The sequence below is a fragment of the Dama dama genome, chromosome 20, assembly GCF_033118175.1.
Source record: "Dama dama isolate Ldn47 chromosome 20, ASM3311817v1, whole genome shotgun sequence".
In the NCBI taxonomy this organism is placed as follows: domain Eukaryota; kingdom Metazoa; phylum Chordata; class Mammalia; order Artiodactyla; family Cervidae; genus Dama; species Dama dama.
Window position 1 is genome coordinate 57,258,601 of NC_083700.1, and position 20,652 is coordinate 57,279,252.

At 36.8% G+C, this 20,652-nt stretch overlaps 1 protein-coding gene across 1 annotated transcript in view; it reads left to right on the plus strand.

Annotated features, from left to right (window-relative positions):
- ZNHIT6 (zinc finger HIT-type containing 6) overlaps positions 1-14,041 on the plus strand; it is a 59,802-nt gene extending 45,761 nt beyond the window's left edge. Inside the window, exons 9-10 of the mRNA XM_061121490.1 lie at positions 9,057-9,181; positions 13,126-14,041. Of these exons, the coding sequence (XP_060977473.1) occupies positions 9,057-9,181; positions 13,126-13,166 (166 nt within the window). The 3' untranslated portion in view covers positions 13,167-14,041. The remainder of the gene's footprint in view (positions 1-9,056; positions 9,182-13,125) is intronic.
- Positions 14,042-20,652: the final 6,611 nt, after the last annotated feature.

Below are 20,652 nucleotides of genomic sequence, written 5' to 3' on the forward strand. Positions count from 1 at the left end.
TTTTCAGTCTCTGCCTCGTAAGGGACCCTGATAGAAGTTATTCCTGGAACCACACTTAGAAATATTGCCCAGAATGGTAAACTCCTTGAGGACATTTTTAAACCCCATACACGTGTCTAATGTGTTTTCTGTATAAGAAGTATTTGGTAGATGTTTATGCAGTTGAGTTGTTGAAGTTGTGTGTAGAAATGTGTAACATTAGGATGAATTTTTGAAGTCAGATTTCTACATCTTTAAAGATAGGGTCTGTACATTTTGCCTAATCGAACTAGTAGTAGGAAACTAAATCTTATTTCAGGCTTACAGAGAATGATTGAAAAGTATACTTTGAAGATATTCTAAGTAAAAAAATTATAATATACATGTTAAAAGTTAAGATTTTTAAAAAAATATCCTGCCATTAAGGAACTGAAGACCTTGGAACTTAAGATTATTTTGATAATAATGGTATAGAATTAAGTATATATCAGAGAACATTAAAAGAATTCCAGGATTTCTAAGAACAGCATTAACTACTTTCAGATGCCTTGTCTTATGTAAATAGCCAGAGACCGGTTTTGCTTTTTTAGTTAGATCCCTTGAAAATAACTGTGATGAAGGAAGGGTTAGTGACTAACAGCAGTGTGCTCTCTAGATGAGAGAACACAAAACTTCCTTTTGTTTCCCTTTTGGAATTTAATTGTAGTAATGAATTCTGCAGAGATAAATGGGGGGAAATCACTTAATCTAAGAATCAGTTGTAAACAACCTTGCAGGTTAGTAGAAGATGCCATCATCAGCACTCACTCATCTCATTAAGAGATGCCTTCCCAGTAAAACTGTACTTTAAATGTTTGTAATATGTTTTTGTTTTGATCAGTTTTGTAATAATAATAATTAAAATTATTCTATCCAGAAGAAATTTTAACATTTAAAGCCTTAAGTTCATAGATAATAAAATGAAATTCTTACCTAACATAGACATTTTTGTTATAGGGAAGTATAACTGGGTGATAAGTAAAAGGTTTTCAAACATGAATGTATTTAGGATAAAATTCTGTAGAAAACTGAAATGGAAAGACAATCAAGGAGAAAGGGGAAACCATATAAGATTTCTAACTATTAATGAAGAACTTGTTCAAACAGTTTTTAAGTTGGTGATACTGGTACCATTCCCATTTTATTTAAATTCCAGTGAATTTACTTAAGAGTGATATAACATTTTCATTTTAAATTATCAGTATTTGCACTGCACTACAAATTGTGTTCTTTATAATCTGTTTAAACTTGTGAATAAAGATTTTTAAATGAAATTTTAGATGTCTATTTTAAAATGTACAAAAGTATCTTTGTTTTCTAAAGTTATTTTAGGTTATGATAAGTAGAAAAGTGTGAAGAATGTGCATAAGTTTTCCCAAATGGAGACATACACAAATGTTTGCTGCAAGGGTGTTTAAAATCAGAGTTAAATCTAAAGGCTGATGGATGTCTTTATGGACCATAATAAGTATTAATGACACCCTCTTATTGAGTGCCTCCTACTGTTTTTAAGTACTTTGTTAAGCATTTTATAGACATTATAATTATGTTACACAGTGTATGCCTTGGGCTTCCCTGGTGGCTCAGTGGTAAAGAATCCACCTTACTGCAGGAGATGAGAGTTCGAGCCCTGGGTCCAGAAGTTCTCCCGGAGAAGGGAATATCAACCCACTCCAGTTTTCTTGCCTTGGAAATCCCACGGACAGAGGAGCCTGGTGGGCTACAGTTCATGGGGTCACAAAGAGTCAGATAGGACTTACCGACTAAACACCAACATTATACATCATAAATATGTTTCATTACCCAGAAAGCCCAGACTGCAGATTTGTAACCACTAATTAGTGAAACCTAGATCCAAACATAGGCACACCTGCTTCCAAAGCCTTGGTATGGTCTTTTCAATATAACACATGCCTCTCAGCGCCATAAATGATCAGAGTACACGTTTTTGGAAGATGTAGAACTCAACCCCAGTTCTTTGTTATCCATTGCTGAGATTATTGATTATTTTCCAAAGTGAGAATCATGAGCAGGATGAGTTCATGCTCAAAATGGTCTTAACCGTTGGCCACATTTTGGATCTGGACTCTAGAAAAGAGGAAGCAAGGGATCACTTCAGAACTAGAAAATGTTAGAATAAACCTGAAGAATGTCTGCACACATAAAAAAAATATGTAGCACAGGTTGCTAAATACTTTCATCATCTCACAACACATCCAATGATGAAATGGGTTTCATGTGTGGCATTCTGCTTGAGGCAGTTTTATGATAAGAATTGTAAACGTAGCTTTAGAGAAGTTTACTCTTACTTAGCTCCAGGGAAGCTGAAACTCAGCTGAATGGATGAGTGGTTGAAGTTTCAGCTGCTGTGAACTTGTGACTTTTAATTTGAGAGACTGTACAGAAAAGTAGATCCAAAATGATAAGACAGTCAAAGTCTTAACAGATGACAAGCCTACAGTTTCCATAGTAATGATCTCATTTCAACCATGTACTATTTTGATTATTGATTAAGAGGATTATGTAAAACATAAAAAGTTTTCTCTAAAAACTTGGAAAATAAATTTTAACTCTCAGCTTGATGTTAATCCACTGATTTTATCCATTCTAGTTATGCAAGTTACATAATAACTTGCATCAAGTTTTATATACTCTGCAGAGAGAATAATGACGTATTGAAATTTCTAGGTGACTCATTTTAGCCAAAGTACCTCATCTCCTTTTCAACCAGACTTCTCACTGAAATTTATAAGTACCAAAACCGTTTGAATTCTGTGTGTGTTCCCATATTCTCTATTAATACCTTGTACATGCGATTTCTTCCTAGAAAGCCTTCATCTTTTCATCTCTAGTGAATACCTAATAGTTCACCATTGTAATCCCAGTTCTTGAAACAGCATATGGTACATGGTAGACCTTAGTAAGTATGTGTTGAGTGAGGAATAACCAAACAGGCAAATAATTCTATGGTGTAGTTAATTCATGAACTACTTAACATTTAAATAAGTTATTTGGAGGAGCATGATCATATTTTCCAAAGTGATACTTCCTAATGAAGACTGAAGGTGTATCAGACTCTTGCATTTAGTCTAGCACCAGAAGAAAGATATGCTTTGTTAACAGGAGAAAGGCTAATTAAAATTCCCTGTGTTAATTAGGAGAAAATCCATGCAGGGGGAAGGATTTTTAAGAATGAATTAAAGAGGGAAGGAGCTCGGGTTAGCAAATGAAGTGCCTAGATACTACAGGCACCTCTGCAGCCTGAAAGAACATTTGGAGGTGAATAAGGGATAAGAGAGAAGGTTTATTGAGTATCTACTTAGGTTTAGATTTCTATCATGACACATGTTCCAATGAAATGTGATAGCTTGTTTCTTTAATTGGCACTTCCAATCAACTGTAGGGTTCATTTCTGTGAACTTCCATTACCTAGGAGACTATCTTTATCTTAGTGTTAGTCACTCAGTCATATCGACTCTGCGACCCCAGTTGACTGTAGCCCTCGAGGTTCCTCTGTCCATGGGATTTTCCAGGCAAGAATACTGCAGTGGGCTGCCATTTCCTTCTCCGGGGGATCTTCCCAACTGAGGGTTTGAACCTGGGTCTCCTGCATTGCAGGCAAATTCTTTACCATCTGAGCCACCTTACATGGTTGATACTAAATAAGTATTTGAGGAATTGATTGGTGAATGAATGCTAGGGACTGTTTACAACATTTTCATGTTCATTAATTCTAATGAAGCATGTACTGTATCTCTCTAAGATAGGGATCATGGGCTCTGAGAAATTGAGTTACCCGAAGAAACCAAATTACAGTTACAAAGCCAGGATTTGGACTCAGGTCTTTTTGTCTACAGGATTTATACTTTTTTCTACTAACTTGTCCATCATATAAACAATGAACATAATTCCTGAAAAGTATGTTATTTTCCTGCTAAAGGTGCAAAACTACCTTTGAAGTGCAAAGTCTTATTACTGATACTAGTTTGGCAAGTTACATTTTAGAAACATTTTCATCTATTACATTTAATCTTTACAAGCCTACTGATGAGCTAGAAAACTTTTACAAGCTAGATAACTTCCATCATTATACTGATGAGGAAAATTGAATACCCTTGAGAAATCAGAGCATGTAAGGACCTGTGATAAGATTGGAACCCAAGCCTTCTGGATTTACAAGTAATTGAGCTTACTACTAATGGCATCTAGAATAAGAGCCTTGTAAAGCCCTCTTTAAAGAATGTTTTAAAATGTGTAGTTGGACAGTTTATTTCACTACATCCCATAGCTTTCATGTCATCAATAGACTGGGATCATCTACCTGTGCGTTTCTGAGCTGTAGAGCTTTCTGAATGGAGGCAGGTGTCTGCACTGCCCCACTCATGACCAGTGCTCCATGACAAGCATGTGGAGTCCTCATTTACACATTTACGTAAATTACATAAAAGTCCCAAAACAAGGTGCAGCAAACTACTAGTTCAACTACTGTTATATTTTTAATATGAAAACTAAGTGAAATTAGATAAGAAGAAAATTTGACTTAGGCAAAATCTGTTTCTAATGTGACGTGGACAATTTGAGTTGCAAAAATTGTCACACGGGAGTATCATTTGGAGATATTTTAACTAATGCCTTTTTCTTTTAAACAGAAGAGTTAAAAAAAAAAAAAAACTGACCCCTGTATTTAGTTTGGTTTTACATGTGTTAGTTTGGTTTTGCATGTGTTAGTTTGAATTTATGTATCCTTTTCTCCCCTGTTCTGGTTCTTCATTACCAATCTGGTTTCTTTCTTCCTTTTCATTTGGATTTTAAAAGCTAGTTTGTTCACTTAATCTGTTCTCTTTCTGCTCTATTGAAATAAGTGTAGTACTTTAAAATTACTTATTTTAAAGGAATTTGATAAGTATGAATCTAAAACATTTAGTTTATAATTGATTAACTTTACTGAATTCAGTTTATACCAAGATAAGTCATACTTGAAAAACATTTGCCTATCAGATAACAATAAACTGATTTATGTTAAGGCTAAGCTTTTTTAAACACTGAGAGATTCAGCTGTGTGCAGTTTGCACTTTTAACCTAGAAACCTAAATTAAGAAATAAATACACACAACTATGAAGAATATAGGTGAAGTGCTGCCTTTCGTAGATGAATATCAAAAAACTTGCACAGTTTTAGAGCTGAAGGGATCTTGGTGATCACCTCATCCAATGACCTTATTTTGTAGTGGAAAAATTCTGTGACCTCGGGATTGCTATTAAACTGTTAAATTTGTAGAATATTCGATTTTAGTTCACCTGTTTTTTTAAGGGGGTAAAAGGGAAGATGGTCTAAGGGTCGTCAGTGGTTAGATAGGAAATAGAGTGGTTTGTGATTCCTCTCTTTTTTTTTTAAAGCTCTTGTCTCCTTTTGAGTTATGAGAAGTTTAAAAAATCCTAAATTGCTAATAAAGAGAGAAGGAAGTTCAAGAACTTGGCCAGTTTCTTTGAAAGCTGGTAACAGAGCTAAGCTTAAAAGCATACCCTTGAACATCAATCCTCTTCTACATATATGATATCAATCACCCTAATACCTGTTTAGCCTCCTGAGCTGTGCTGCCCTTGCGATGCCCCGGTGAAGGTGCCTGGAGCTGGGTCGGCTAGTGAGCCTGTGAGAGTAATAAGCAAGTGAAATAACAAGAGGAAATGTCTAAGAGAGTCCCTAAGGGGAAAAGAAAAGACAAATGTTGGTATGTAAATTCTTTCAAACCCAAGTGGTTTGTCTTGTGGTTATAGAACCCTTTACTAATGGGAACACCAGAGTTCGTGAAAATTTCAAAAAAAGATGAAGCTTTCACTTAGGATTCAGTGACTTAATGGCTTGCAAAGGAGCTGACTCCTAAAGGTTTTGGGCAGTGCTAAGCTAGACTCTACAGCTTGCCTCACGATAATGGAAACAGAAGCATTCAAAGTAGTTATAGCCTCTTGAAAGTAAATGTAATACAAAATAGTGATTTGAAAGTTGTGAGGAAGGCTGTGAGGCTACATTTAAAAATGCAGAACACATAAAAAGTAAGTGTTTCAGTGCTACATAAGTGCCATTCTTCGTTATTGAAAATGTTCACTGTTTTGAACTAAAGTTTCTGTAAGAATGAATTGTTATTTTAGGTAAATACAACTGTAAAAGTGTTCACAGATTAAGTAAATGAGTTAACAATTTCTGTGTTTTATCATTTAGCCTTTGTAATAATTCTCTGAAGTGGTACGGTTATTATCTCCACATTCGAGCATGGAATAGGAATTAGAGAAGTAACTTGTCAAGAAACAGACCAGTAAGAGATGGAGCCAGGACTTTGAGTGTTAAGACTCCAAACCCAAGCAACCAGCAAAAGTCACTGCCTCCTTTAACTAAACCCCAGGTCCACAAAATGTTACCACATGTATGTTCAATAGCCTTTCTTTATAAAACAGTTTACATAATTTACTTCCTAATTATTGGCAAATATTAATGGTAGACTAAGAGTAACCACTAGTAAGAAAAATCAAAGAAATGCAGAATTTCAGTGAAGTCTGACCTCTTTTAAGTGACAGACTGGAAAACAGTTCTCCAAGCTTATTGACACTCGATAGCAATATTGCTATGATAAGTTTGCAACATCTTTTAGTAAGCACTAAGTAAAATTCAGTGATTCTAATTAAAACCACACAACATACCAGGTTTATTTTAATAGTTTCACTTTGGAAATCTAGAGAAGCTTAACGAAGATGTAATATTTTACAAAGAAAATACCTAAAACATTAGATATGAACTGAAAATTCTTTACCGAAAATAATTAAATATGTAGAAAACATTCCCTTATTTGGAAAATGTCTCTTAATAGAAACCTATGATTCATTTAAAATGTACAGAAGATAAGTTGCTACAAGTGTTTGTAGGATGCCACTTGAAAAGTTCCTATTTGAAACTTCAAGTCTTACTTTCTCCTAAGAAAAACTGAATTACATCCATTTTATATTTTACTTTATAAAAGTTAATTGTATACTTCTATATCTAATTCAATCTCTCTTTTTTGTATAATCACTGTTAACTTTTAAAAAAAATACGGCTTGTTTCAAATGGAAATAACGTGTAAAAGATGTGAAGCATTTATTCCTTGAAGGCTGGAACCACTTTTAAAGTATCATAAACACGTCTGTATTACATTACACAGGGAGAAGAATGTATGCGTTCTGTGGCCTATGGGCATGAGGGTGACTAGTTTAGGAAAACTGAGTGTTTTGCATTTCAGGTTTCTTTCCAACATAAAAAATATTCTATGATTCTCAAGTGAAGAATTTAATTGTGGTCATGCAAACATAAGTAAAGTTTTGGGTTTACACTTGTTTTCTCACTTGTCACTCATTTCTTAAAAAGAAATCAGTTTTTGTAGTGGGCTCAGCTTTGCATTTTGTGAAGAAATTCTGTTTTCCCTCATTGAAAAACTATTGCATGGGACAGAGTTAGCCTACAGAGGAATCACTACACCAAGAATTCTTAGTAAATGTGCTGCATGTCTCAGTCAGCTGCGAAGTGTGGTGCAAATAGTTTGTTGCTAACTAAGAAATACCAAAATTTGAATGTTTTACTCTTAAAATTACAGCAGATTCAAATATATCTCAGTGGCAGCCTCACTGTTGATCACTGGTATTTCAGTGTATTTTCTTGAGTGGAAGGAAAGAGGATGGTGTTCCAGCTGTCAGGCCTGGTATCTCTTGGCATATGTGCTTTGCATGTGAGTATCATCTGTCATCTGTGGAGATAAGAGAAAAAAAGTTGGAGAACTTCTGCACTATACTGGTGGAGGTTCTGAGGTTTTTCCTCTTTGTCATGACATGATAGTCACATGCCAGCACATTCTCTTAAACAGCTCCTAATGAGCTAGCTGAAATTCAGTCCTTTCTTCCTATCTCAGAGAGCAAGCAAGGAAGAATGCTAGGGGCATATAACTTTAATCAACTGAAAAAAAATTGTTTTTAAATAATGACTTGAGAATTTCATACTTTAAAGAATATTAACATCTAATTTCCTGTGACACATTCATTGGCTTATGTCATAGTGAAAGTAAAAGTTGCTCAGTCATGTCTGACTCTGCGACCCCATGGACTATACAATCCATGGAATTCTCCAGGCCAGAATACTGGAGTGGGTAGCCTTTCCCTTCTCTAGGGGATCTTCCCAACCCAGGAATTGAACCCGCATCTCCCGCATTGCAGGCAGATTCTTTACCAGCTGAGCCATGAGGGAAGCCTAAGAATACTAGAAATACTAGAGTGGGTAGCCTATCCCTTCTCCAGTGGCTCTTCGCAACCCAGGAATTGAACCGGGTTCTCCTGTATCACAGGCAGATTCTTTACCAACTGAGCTATCAGGAAAGCCCAAAAAATGCAAGTCACTCAGTCGTGTCCAACTCTTTATAGATAAACTCCATATTTCTTATATTTTGTGCTTTTACCTCATTCATAAACTCAAACTTGTTTTTTTTTTAATTTCAAAATAAAGGAAAGCCAGATTTAATTATATGGTAATATAAATTTTGGAAAATATAATTTAGAATTAAATTTTTACAGAAGTATTTTATAGCCAGTTATTTTACTGCCATATATTACTGTAAACTATCAGGGCTAGTTGTTTGGTTTTCTTTTAAGGCTCAAACTAAATATATTTGAGGAATTTGAATTTTTAGCTAGTCAGTATTTTATCCAAGAAAAATTCAGGACACATCAAATATAGATATTATATAAAAGCCTTTATCCCTTAAGATGAAAATGAATAACTTATTCTAGAGCTTTCCTAGTGTCAAATTATTTGATATGCTTTTGATTTACTTTGGGACATCATAATAATAGCTCTTTTACCAAATTTTCTTAGCAGTGGTAAACTTACTATATTATAAGAAAGCAGCTATTGAATCATTGTCGTCTCCATTTAAAAATTTTTAATATAAGGGACTCATATTTTGTTTATGAGTAACTTCAAATAAAAGGGTGTTTTTATTTTTGTTTTGCCTTTTTTCTAAAAGATATTATGAGGTGGATCCTGACAAAAGTCTCCTTGACAATTTGAGGGGCAAAGTGATCATTGAGTACCCAACATTACATGTGGTATTAAAAGAATACAGTAATGACATGAAAGTTCTTCACCAAGGTGAGTATAAATTTCTTCCTGGTAACTTTTAAATAACTGGTGAAATTGAAACAGTTACATGATTGTCTTTATGTATTTTCTCACTGTATTTACACACATAACTGAATTTCCTCTGTAACTACAGATAATGCTATAAAGAAAAATATAATTGAGCTGTTGCTTCAGTCCTGTTTGAGAGCCTGTAAGCTTTTATCAACTTAAAATGAATGAATCACTGAATGTCTGCCTATAAAAAGATGTCCTTTCCCTCTTTGGAGTTTTTTGTATTTTGTGTTTTTCTAAGGTAATAATCTTTAAGTAACAGTCTGTCTAAAATCAGATAAATTTATTCCCTAGTTAAAACTCCTTAGAGATTCCTAAAATGAGAGATCACAAAACATTTTTAGTATTCTATACTTTTCCCTCTTTGGTGAGTAGTGAAGTTGGGAGGAAGTACCAAAACTGGAAATGGTATGTGTAAAATGTAAGTATATAAGGTGACTTATCCGTATTTGCAGTTACTGTTGAAACTAATTATGTAGCTGAATGTAAATTCTAGAAGATGAATAAAATTTAAAAATTCTAAAAAGAAAACGAAATTACTTACCTTAACTCAGAACCACTAGATAGCACTTTAAGCTAAGAATTATAGGTACAGGCCAGGTCTCATTGTAACTCCAGAGAACCATAGAATCCTTGGATTGGAAATATGGTTCAGGTTTTATTGTTATACCAGCATTATAGACTCTTAATGGGCAATAACCTTTGTTGTAAGGTCTTCTCTGTATGTGTGTATGGTAGCTTTTTTTCTTTGTGAAAGTTAATAGAAAAAAATTTTTTAAACTAGTCAAATTTTGTCAGTGCCACAATTTGAAGTCAAATTTTTAATTGGCAAACATGAAGTTTCTAATAATCAATTAGCTCTCTAAATCTTTAGGTTAATTCTTGACTTTATGTTTTGTTTTGTTTACAATTTGAGAGCATCCATTTTTATTTTTTTCAAATTAAATTAGAAATTTCAGTACTAAATGGCCAGTTCCACTTTTTTTTTTTTTTAAACTGTGTAAAACCTTTCTTTTTCCTTAATATAATTCACATAGCTCCCTCTCTAAATGTTGGTTTCAGGGAAAGTTGTTTAGTAATACGGGTTACTAGCCAGAGCAAACATTGTCTGTGTAAATAAACAGAGCACACACAGCTCCTCTTTCACCGTCTTTAGGAATGCACATTGAAGTAAGGCTTCCTGTCACGAAGCAAAGAGAAAAGGCTACTTTTGTAGTGTACTTGGAACCTTATGAAGTAAAATTTGGTATTTTTTGGTGGCTGTTCGACATTTGACTTATTTACATGAACCTCAAGTGACTTGCGCTTTCAGTATAGAGGATCATTCAGAGCTGCTGTAGCAGAGAACTGAAGAGGACCTGACCACATCAGTGTTGTCACATCATGAATACATGCGCTCTAAAAACAATGCCAGGTCTTCCTGTAGCTGCATTTCTTTGTGTAAGCACTTCAAGGTGGCTTTTTCTTTGTACATTCTCACAGCACTGGATATTCTACAGGGTGGTCCCTTAGTGCAGGGGAGAGCAGAAAGAGGGTGTTATATAAGAATGGGGCATTTTCTTTGGAAAGCCTTGAGATTTTTTTCTCTCTCCAGAGGCAAAAAAAGTTGGATTTTGATCTCGAGTTCATAGCAAAGGTGTCTCTTCTAGTTTGGGGGATGTGTATTTCTGGCCTGGGATTCAGTTGTTTTCACATTTGATAATTGTTAAAATGTTTGTTATGAGTATAGATGGCCATAGTTTATTTTTTTAAAAGTCTGCCTCCGTCTATGGGCAATAGACAAGTTTTGTTTGCTTTTGGCTTTTTATGAAATGGAAAAGGTTAAGCAGTTAATGTAGCCCCACTGGATTGGAGGCGTAGAGTGCTGCCCCCACACCTTGTATCATTGCAGTGGGAAGTGCTCAGAGTGGTGTTTCTTGTCTCACAGGTCCTGTTTGCCAAACTTAGCTGGTAGATTTAAATAACACAGTAAAGGCATGCTACATTTCAGACTAAGGAAAAAAAAAGAATGGAGCTCCATTAAAAGAAGAAAACTGGGCAACTTCAGTAAGCAGCAAAAGCAAAAGCATCCCAAACCGCAATACCAAACAGCACAAAGCCCATTAACTTAAAAATTAGCAAAATATTTTTCTCTAATATAACTCAGAATCACAGAATACTTCTGCCTTTTTAGGTTTCCCAGGTGGCGCTAGTGGTAAAGAACCTGCCTGCCAGTACTGGAGACTTAAGAGGTGCAGGTTTCATCCCTAGGTTGGGAAGATCCCCTTGGAGGAGGCCATGGCAGCCCACTCCAGTATTCTAGCCTGGAGAATCCCTTGGACAGAGGTGCCTAGCTGGCTGTGGTCCATAGGGTCTAAAAGAGTCAGACACAACTGAAGTGACTTAGCATGCATGCACACAACCCAAAAATGATTACTTGAATTAGTGAAAACACTAACATAGAAGTTACTTATATATCAATCCTTTATTTATTTATTTAGACCGTGACATGAGGCTTTTGGGACTTTAGTTCCCCCACCATGGATTGAACCTGGGCCCTCAGCAGTGAAAGCACTGAATCTTAATCACCAGACTGTCAGGGAGTTCCCACATCAGTCTCTTCTTGGGCCAGTAAATCCTTTCTTCCTTTCTCCTGCCTCACTCCTGCTTACCCCCTCTCTCTTCCTTTCTGTTTCTGTGGGAGGGGGGTGGGGGGGAGTGGGTTGGGGATGGAGTTCAGGCACAAGAGCACACATGGCAACCATACAGTGCAATGAGGTCTATAATGGTTTCAATCCTGCCAGAGGAGAAAACAGCTAACTTGTATTATCATGGAATGAGACCTGAAGGACTCTGCTATGAAGGACTCTGCTTGGATCTTTATGAACTTCTATAAAGATCAGGACCATATCTTGGGTAGAACCTATTTCAGTGCCTTCCTTGTAAAAATGGCCCGATGGACACCAGTTTGGTTGCTGGTACAGTTTTACATCTAGGTACCATTGGCAAACCCAAGGAACTTGGCAATTGGAATATAAAGCAAGATCCAAATTTATGGTTCTAGCATCACCTCTTATTAGCTGGGTCCTTGGCATTCACTCTGCTTCTGAGCTTTATTTTCCTTACCTGCACAATGGAGATAAAGGGCTATAAGCCTCAAGCAAATAATCTGTATTTTAACCTTAAGAGTTTTCAAAGTGTTTATGTGCTATTTCCTTTTAGCTTCCCTGTACAATAAAATAAATAGAGCAGTTATTCTGGTTCCCATTTTGCAAATTGAAAAAAAAAAAATCTATAAGTTGGAGTAGCTTACAGTTATATTAATTCAGTATACATGCTACACTGGGGAAATAAATATAGGAGAGAAAGGCCCAGTGTCTATCCTCGTAGAACTCTCCATTAGTGAGTAAATCATAGTTTTGCTGTAGTCAAGACAGCTCCTTTAAAGGAGCTCCATTTCTGCTCTCAGTCTCCTTTCCTATGAAAAGAAGGAGATGGCGATTAGCTAGTCTTCTGTCAGCCCACATTCATTCACTATATACTGACCCTCAATTTTAAGTTTAAAAAAAATCCTGGAAAAATTTATTCCAGCCACACTTGGCCAGCCTGAGTGATAATAGTGGTCTGTTCAGTGGTGCAAGTATCAGATCCTACCCACACTGTGAAGTGACCATTCCTGAGTCTTCCGCAGAGTCAGGAAGGATGTTACCTCACAAAATATAATTGCCACTTTCAGACATCATTTCTGTATTTATTGTGGCCAGAATTGTATATCTCAGCTGCCTGGGACATGACATGGTTTGTCTGTCCCCATGAGCAGAGCTGTTGGTATGAATCAGAAGGGAGGAGAGAAGAGGGAAAAACAGAACAGGCTAAATAGAAACAGTATACACACTTGGCTGTATGTTTACTTATTTTTTCAGTGAATAGTGGATCTACTGAGAACACTGGTGATGAAAATTGAGCACTTCTCTTGGAGGAAGAATGTGGCCGTGCCCAGGTAGTGGCAGAGGACCCTGCTGGAAGATTTGGGGGTACTTTCACTTGCTCGTTGGAAAGTTTTGTTTCTCTGAAAAGTGATTAAACCATCTTGGAAAAAAAAATGTTTTAATGTATTTTCTAGCTTCCTGAATTGACTTGTAAGGCTCAGACTTTAATATGCTTTATTCTGTAGGCTGAAAACTTTGTTAGTTTGATCCAAGGATCCTGCGTTAGCCAAAAGTTGGCCTTCTCTCTAGCAGAACCTGACTAAAGAACGGCCATGTGGCACACCATCTAGCCACAGGAGGACTGGTCTCTCAGATGCCCATTCTTGTCCTTGAGATTTGTATGTAACTTCACCTCTTGAGACAACTGAATGGATCTTTTATACTTGGGTGGCACTTGGTATGATGTCCTATGTAAAAGGTTGTATAAGTACTAGCAACTGCTATTTCTTACAGTCAGTTCAGAAAATCAGTGGCTCCACGTTGTTGTTTAAACCATCAGTGCTCACAAATCTGGCTTTCCTTGTTCACACAGTGAGCTGTGTCTTACTGTGAATTCTGTGCCTTTCACCCCATTCCAACTCTCCTCTTGACATTACCACACGGGGTGTTGTGATGAGCAGTTTTATGCTGTGTTTGGAAACATCTAGCAATAGCTAAAGAAGAAACACTTGGAACTCTTCAAAGTGCTTTTGGAATGTGTATGTGTATTTATGTATATACATGATTTAATTTATACCTTATGGCAGCTCTGTATACATTATGATCTCACTTATTAAAATTAAAGTTTCCTAGTTTTATTGGAATTTATAGTTATGAAATTGCAATATGACTATAAAAGATTATTACATCTGTATTGCATCTGTGTACTTAATGGTTAAGAAAACAAATGATAAAATTGAATATCAGTGAAATTCATTTTTAGTTTACAATTAGGATAAGTTTTAGACCAAAAAGAAACCAGAGGTATTCAATAAAAGAGACTTGGAAAGATTAGAAATATGAAAAGATAATGAGAACATTATAAGCACAGAAGAAACTTGTAGAATACAAATATATGTAATTTGGGGTAGAAATTAGAGAAGAGCATCTAAAGACAGTAATGGCCCAAAGACCTTTGATATAGAGTAGTGGTAGAAATGTGATTCATAGACAGTAAGGGTTAAGCATTTGAAAAATACATATACTTCCTAAAGCAGCTTCAGGGATCTTCTCCTCATATATGGTAAAAACTTTGCATAGAATTATGTTTTTCACAATAATTACTTGATTGACAATTAAATGGGATTTCACAATCTTAACAGTGAGATTTAACTTCTTGAGACAGGCAAGAAAGAGAATGAATTGAATCAAACGTGTCATAGAATTGTTATTGGGAAAAGTGGGATAAAGTACACAAAAAGAACATGTGATCTGAGTATCAGGGTGGAGAGGAATTTCCTGACAGTGAAATCTCTTATGATGTAGTCTCATTTCCAAGAAAAGTGTTGAGTTCCATCCCGTCTAAATTTAAGTTGAAAAACTGGACAAAAACCAAAGAATTTATCTTGTACTTTCCCTCCCTGGGAGGGAAAAAAAAAAAAACAGAAAAACCCCACATGATCTAACGCATCTTTACCGTATCTATTGTCTAGAATTCTGTTAGACTTTAAATTATGGACTATTCCTTAGGAAAGAATATTAGCAGAGTTCCCTTAATATAACTATATCATTTGATTAATATGCACATTTATTCCCACAGAATTTACAGTAAACGTGTTTTAGTGAATAACTATGTCAACTGCTTGGATGGGGTAAACTTGGAATAATTCACTGAGAGCCCTTTAAGTTGGTAGCATTAAAACCCAATTTCTTTTTTAAAGGCCTTCACCATTTTGGATTCCTGACAAATTCTGATGAATAAACAAACTCCCTGACCCATGTTAAGTTCAACATCCTGCATTTCATTCACAAACCATATTTTAAAAGGAGAAAGGCTCCACCTGGCCTTCTTTATTTTTTAAACAATGATTTCAAAGGGAAGGTAGGCCTTTCATAATTGCTAATTATTACATATGGGATTAATAGACATAAATTTACAGTAAACAAAACTTGCACCTGTTCATATTATAAATAGGAATTAAAGAGAGTTACTATAATATTCCTAAGTGTAGTTGAGCCAATTTGTTTCACTGTAGCAAGTGATAGGGTTCAGATTTCACGATGTGTAGTGAAATGCTAAACATAAAATGCCAACAATTTACTTTATATGTTTTGTTTAATTTGTTTGGCATATGCAGTGTGTTGTACCTGATTTCATATCAGGCATTAAATTTTAAGTAAAGATAACCTAAGCTGCTTTTATTTAGTCATAAATTACTGTATTAAAATGTGTTAGGTTTATTTTCAGGTAGGTATTGAATACTTTTATTAACCAATCATCCTTCAACTGCAAGTGTCAAAAACTCAAACTAGTGTCAGCATGAGAGGCAGTTTATTGACTCCTGTGCTGGGAAGTCCAGGCATGACTGGGTCCAAACAACAAAGAAGCCATCTGTCTTTCCATCTCCCACACTTGACCCTGTTTTTCTTTTTTTTCCCATGAATTGGTTTTCTTTGCCAGGCAAACTTTCTCTTTGGGGATGCCCACTTTGGAGTGGGAGGCAGTGAGTGAGTAGATGACCGCTGTCGACAGTTTCAGCTTACATCATCATACAAAGCTTGGCAGCAAATTATGTAAAACTGGCGGTAAGAGCTTTCATTTTAACCAGATTAGATGACATTCTATCCCTGAGCTGATGAGGAGTTCCCCCAAAGGAAGGGGAAATTACCAGAAAAAGGAAGGGTGTAGGGAACACTAGAGGAAAGGTGGTTCCTGAGAAGACAAAAGAAACAAACAGATGTCCATTGCACGGTTATTGGAATTTGAGTAGCAGGGGGTTTCTGATTTGAAATCACATAAGGAGTAAAATTCAGAATTAATCTGCAGGCCTTCATTGGCTTTAACTAGAGATTTTAGTTCCTACTTGTGCCATTGCTGCTGAGTTGCCATTATAGGCTTTTTTTTTTTAATGCTTCCCATTTGTGTTTGACATTATGTTGCTACTGGTTTGATCAGATGCACAGAGCACCAGTCTGTTTCCAAGATGGATTTGGAAATTGCCAGTTTCGTCAACACATGAGAAATACTGATTTTGAAATTAGAGTTGTACTGGAGGATAATGTATCAAAAAAATGAAGACTATTTTAGTATAAATAGACCCTTAAACCTCTGAGGATCTGTACTTCATTACAAAATATTTTCTTTTAACTTTGGTCAGCTGAAAGCTATCTAAAGTATGTGTGCATGTGTTCTTTAAAATGAACTAAAATGTGGACATTTTCCATATTGAAGTGTGGTGGGCTGCACTCATTTTGAACTTCATAACCAAATGAACCCTTTAGCCTTTGATAAGCTGCTACACAATTCTGCTATTGCCAGTTTTGTTTTCTTAATGAATACAATACCACTTACTCTTCATGACTGGGCCCCAACCTAATTTTACAGCCATTTCTTTCCTTCATCTCCACCCTTTAACTTCAGTCTCGTAAAACAACAAAAACACTACCATATATACATCCCAAGCATTTCCCCCCTGGAAGTGCCTTTCTCCTTGTTCATAATCTCCATATGAGCATATTCTCCCTACTCTCTGAGACTCAGCTTGACCAGTCATGGCTGTGAGCCTTTCATGTAGAAACCATAGTTATGTTCACACTGCATGCGTCTCCTGATAGGCAGACGCTCATGCCACACTGGTTGTTAAGTGTTTTTAATATCACACTAATAATAAGGTTAATAACTAGTGTATATTAATAGCTTACTAAATACCATGCACTGTTCTGACAATTGTGAGCCAGCCCTATGTCTGTCTTGTACATCTAAGAAAAATAGCAGGAGCCCAGGAGTCTCTCAGGCTGTCAGTGCCCATCTCAGCACCCTTCTCTGAGATTAACTCACCCTCTGCCTCCCCACTTCCAGAGACAGCCTGCCATCTCCTCACTCACCTTCACCCTCTCTTTCATGTTCCTTGCCTCAACCAAGAGTTGGGATTTGAGCCCACGTGCATTTGTGAACAGGGGCTCAGGTGGAAAATGGAACTGATTCATATTATGGTAGACAGCATTATCGATGGGGTTTACAATAAATCCATTTTACAGATGAGAAAACCAAGGCAATAGAGGTTCAAGCTTATCCTTAGGTCACACTGTTAAATGATGAATGATGGGTGTTCGATATTTGCCTTCTCTTAATTCCTCTCAGAACCTGGTGTTATCTTTCTTCCTGTCTATATAATTATTGCTAAAACTGTTGTTTAAGTGGTCTTGAAGGCCAGATCTGTGGTTGATAATTATGGCACAATATCAAGCAGTTTCTGGCATAAAGTAAGACCTCAATAAAGACTGGATATTGAGATAAGTTGGGAGAAGTAGGGAAGCTCTCTAGGTTGAAAACAAATTTTAAAGGTTTTGTTATAGATTGATATCTCTCAATCTATAGCAAAGCCCCTGACTGATAGGCTAATATTAATGTCTAAAAGCATAGAACATAGGCACCATTCTAAGCACGTTAAAACTGTTAATCACTGATTGCTCACAATCCAGTGAAGTAAGTAACTGCTGTTTCATTGACTCCGCAATGTCATTAGTGATAAGATGTGCCATTTTATTAACAGAAAACAATGCTGCCAATTAAACTGTGACAGTGCTTTTTAGAAAATGTAGAATGCCTATGCAAAAAGCTCTGTTAGGTGTTTTCTTTCAATAAACCTCAGACTTTGTCAATTGTAAGACATACCATTTTGTATAGCACTAAGAATAAAAATACAAGGCTCAACAAATTGTATGACACACCCTGACTTGAGATGTTAAAATATGGAAAAAATAGCTAGAATTGATGTAATGTGATATTGAGACAAACATATCCTTCTGTGCTTATATTTTAAACAAGTGAAATTAACTGGGTAAGGCATTCCTAAAACTTCACAGTCTGACCTTTATGACTCAGACCACATGATGCAGCAATTCTTAATGAACTGCTCCACCACTGTCTGTGCAATTTCCTTCAAAGTCACTGACACCCATTCTGCAAGTTCTGATGCTGGTGTTTTCTTAATCAGAAGGTATTTAACAGAAAGGTTTTGGTCAGCTGTTATTAAGACAATGGTCTGTGGAATGAGGGCTTCCCAGGTGGCATAGTGGTAAAGAATCTGCCTGCAATGCAGAAGACACAAAAGACATGAGTTTGATCCCTGGCTTGGGAAGATCCTCTGGAGGAGGAAATGGCAACCCACTCCAGTATTCTTGCCTGGAAAATTCTGACAGAGGAGCCTGGTGGGCTTCAGTCCATCGGGTCACAAAAAGTCAGACACTGACACCCATTCTGCACATTCTGATGCTGATGTTTCCTTGATCCAGAGATATTTAACAGAAGGATTTGGTTAACTGTTATTAAGATGATGGCCTGTGGAATGAAATATTGAAAGATTGCTGATGTCCATTTGTGCCACCAGAAACAACCACCAACTCCACATATGCACAAGCAATGACAGGTACATCATGACTTTGGCCTGGCCACCAGCCTTTTTTAAGGCCCTAGAGATTTCAAGAATGTTAAAATGTGGATTCTAGAGTCAATAAAGTACAGTACCATCATCCCCATTTTATACAGGAAAGGAAATAAACGTCCAAACTGGATGGGTTACATGGAAATTAACTAGGTGGCCCACGATCTAAACCAAGGCAAGTTGGGCTTCAGAGGTCATGTCCTTAACCATTAGGTTAATTGGACTCCTGGATGGGCTCAGCCCAGGTCATCAAGTCATCCTGAAGTCATACTATGTTTCATAATGATTTTGAAATGATATTACAGTTTACTGCTACTTAAAAATAGATAATTATTTTAATAGGCTACTTTACCTACCGAATTTTTTGGAAAAGTAGGACAGTTTCTTCAGAGTTTGTGAAACCGCTCTTCTTGGAGGTTTTTCTTGCCGTTGATGGACAGTGGGCTGTTTTTTCTAATGTTTTCAGTTCCTGTCTTGAGTCTTTCATCCATGTTACTCATATTTTGCTGGTTTGGGCATAAAAACTTCAATCACTTCAGTTAGTTTGAAACCAGCTGTTGATGTTAGTGCCAGTTTCTTTCAGTGGAGTCCAAGATGTTAGTATCAAGTCTGTTTCTTTGTCCATGATGGATTGTGCACTGCTGAACTGAGCACTGCTCAGAGCTGTTAGAACCCACTCAGGGAACCTGGCTGCCCAGGACTATATGGTAAAGGGAGCCCACATGGAAAGGACAGAAGGACACAAAGACAGCTGGTAATGATTGTCGAGTTGACCTTATGTTGAGCTGCAGCAGGAACATGTGCTTGGCACACTGGTGAATCCAGCTGAGAGCTGCTGGGCATTGCCTCTAGACAGGACAGGCTTGGGGAGCTAGGACAACGATAGGGGGGAAGTATAATCTCAGGACCTGTTGGAAATCTTGAGATTGACTTCAAAAGTGAAAATGGGATAGTTGGAGAAAATCCATGAAAAGACAAAGGCCTTGTAAATAGTGAAATGTGAGTCTTAATTCTTAATTTCATGAAAGCAAGTGTTCATGCTCTAAACTATATAACCAAGGAGAGTAAACGAAACCTCTTGATTTTTAAAAGGGAAATTTCCATCCCCCTTGGGTAGGTAATGCAGTGTTCATCAAATAACAGTTTCACTTAATATCTCAGAAAAGTTTTCCTTCTCCCAGTTTTCTGCTAAGTGTTCTCAGTTATTTTTACCATGAGAAGAGATTGTCACATATCACCTCTTGGTATGACTTCTTTTGGCTCTTTGAACAGTTGATTCTAGTTTAAGTCTCTATACTCTGAATCTGTGGTGCAAAGACAGTCCCTGAAGCCCAGTAACTTCTTATTTTTCCTAGAACCCTGTGGTCCTATGCTTGACTGCTGCTCTGTGTTGCTAAAGAAAAACAGTAGAGTCTGATCTCTGTGTTTTGAAGTTTTAGCAGTTGGTTAACCAGATGCTGTGATGTGCTTTGGCGCCCCCGCCAATGTAGAAGAGACAGCAACTTTTTCCATGTTCCTGACAGATTGGAAGGTGTTTTTTCAAATTCCCTGCTTCAGATCTCTCCCTGGAAAGGTTGGTCGGTTGTTCAGCCAACACCCTTGGCCTGCACAACAAGTGCAGCTTAGAAGCCTGTAAATAGTTCCTGCCGCATTTGGACCCTCACAAACAAAACTTCTAAGCATTGGAAATGGAAAACTTGAGGTGGCCAGGAAAGCCAAATGAGAGCAGGCATCCAGTCTTCCAGGTAACGAATTAATGCGACTCTGCAAGAAGGAAGCTACTGTTTGTGGCTGACCCATGTGTGGACAGTCAAAGGGAAAGCATGATCCAGGTGTTCTTTCCTCACTTTCTTAAGTGCCAAGACCTGTTGGGAGGTTT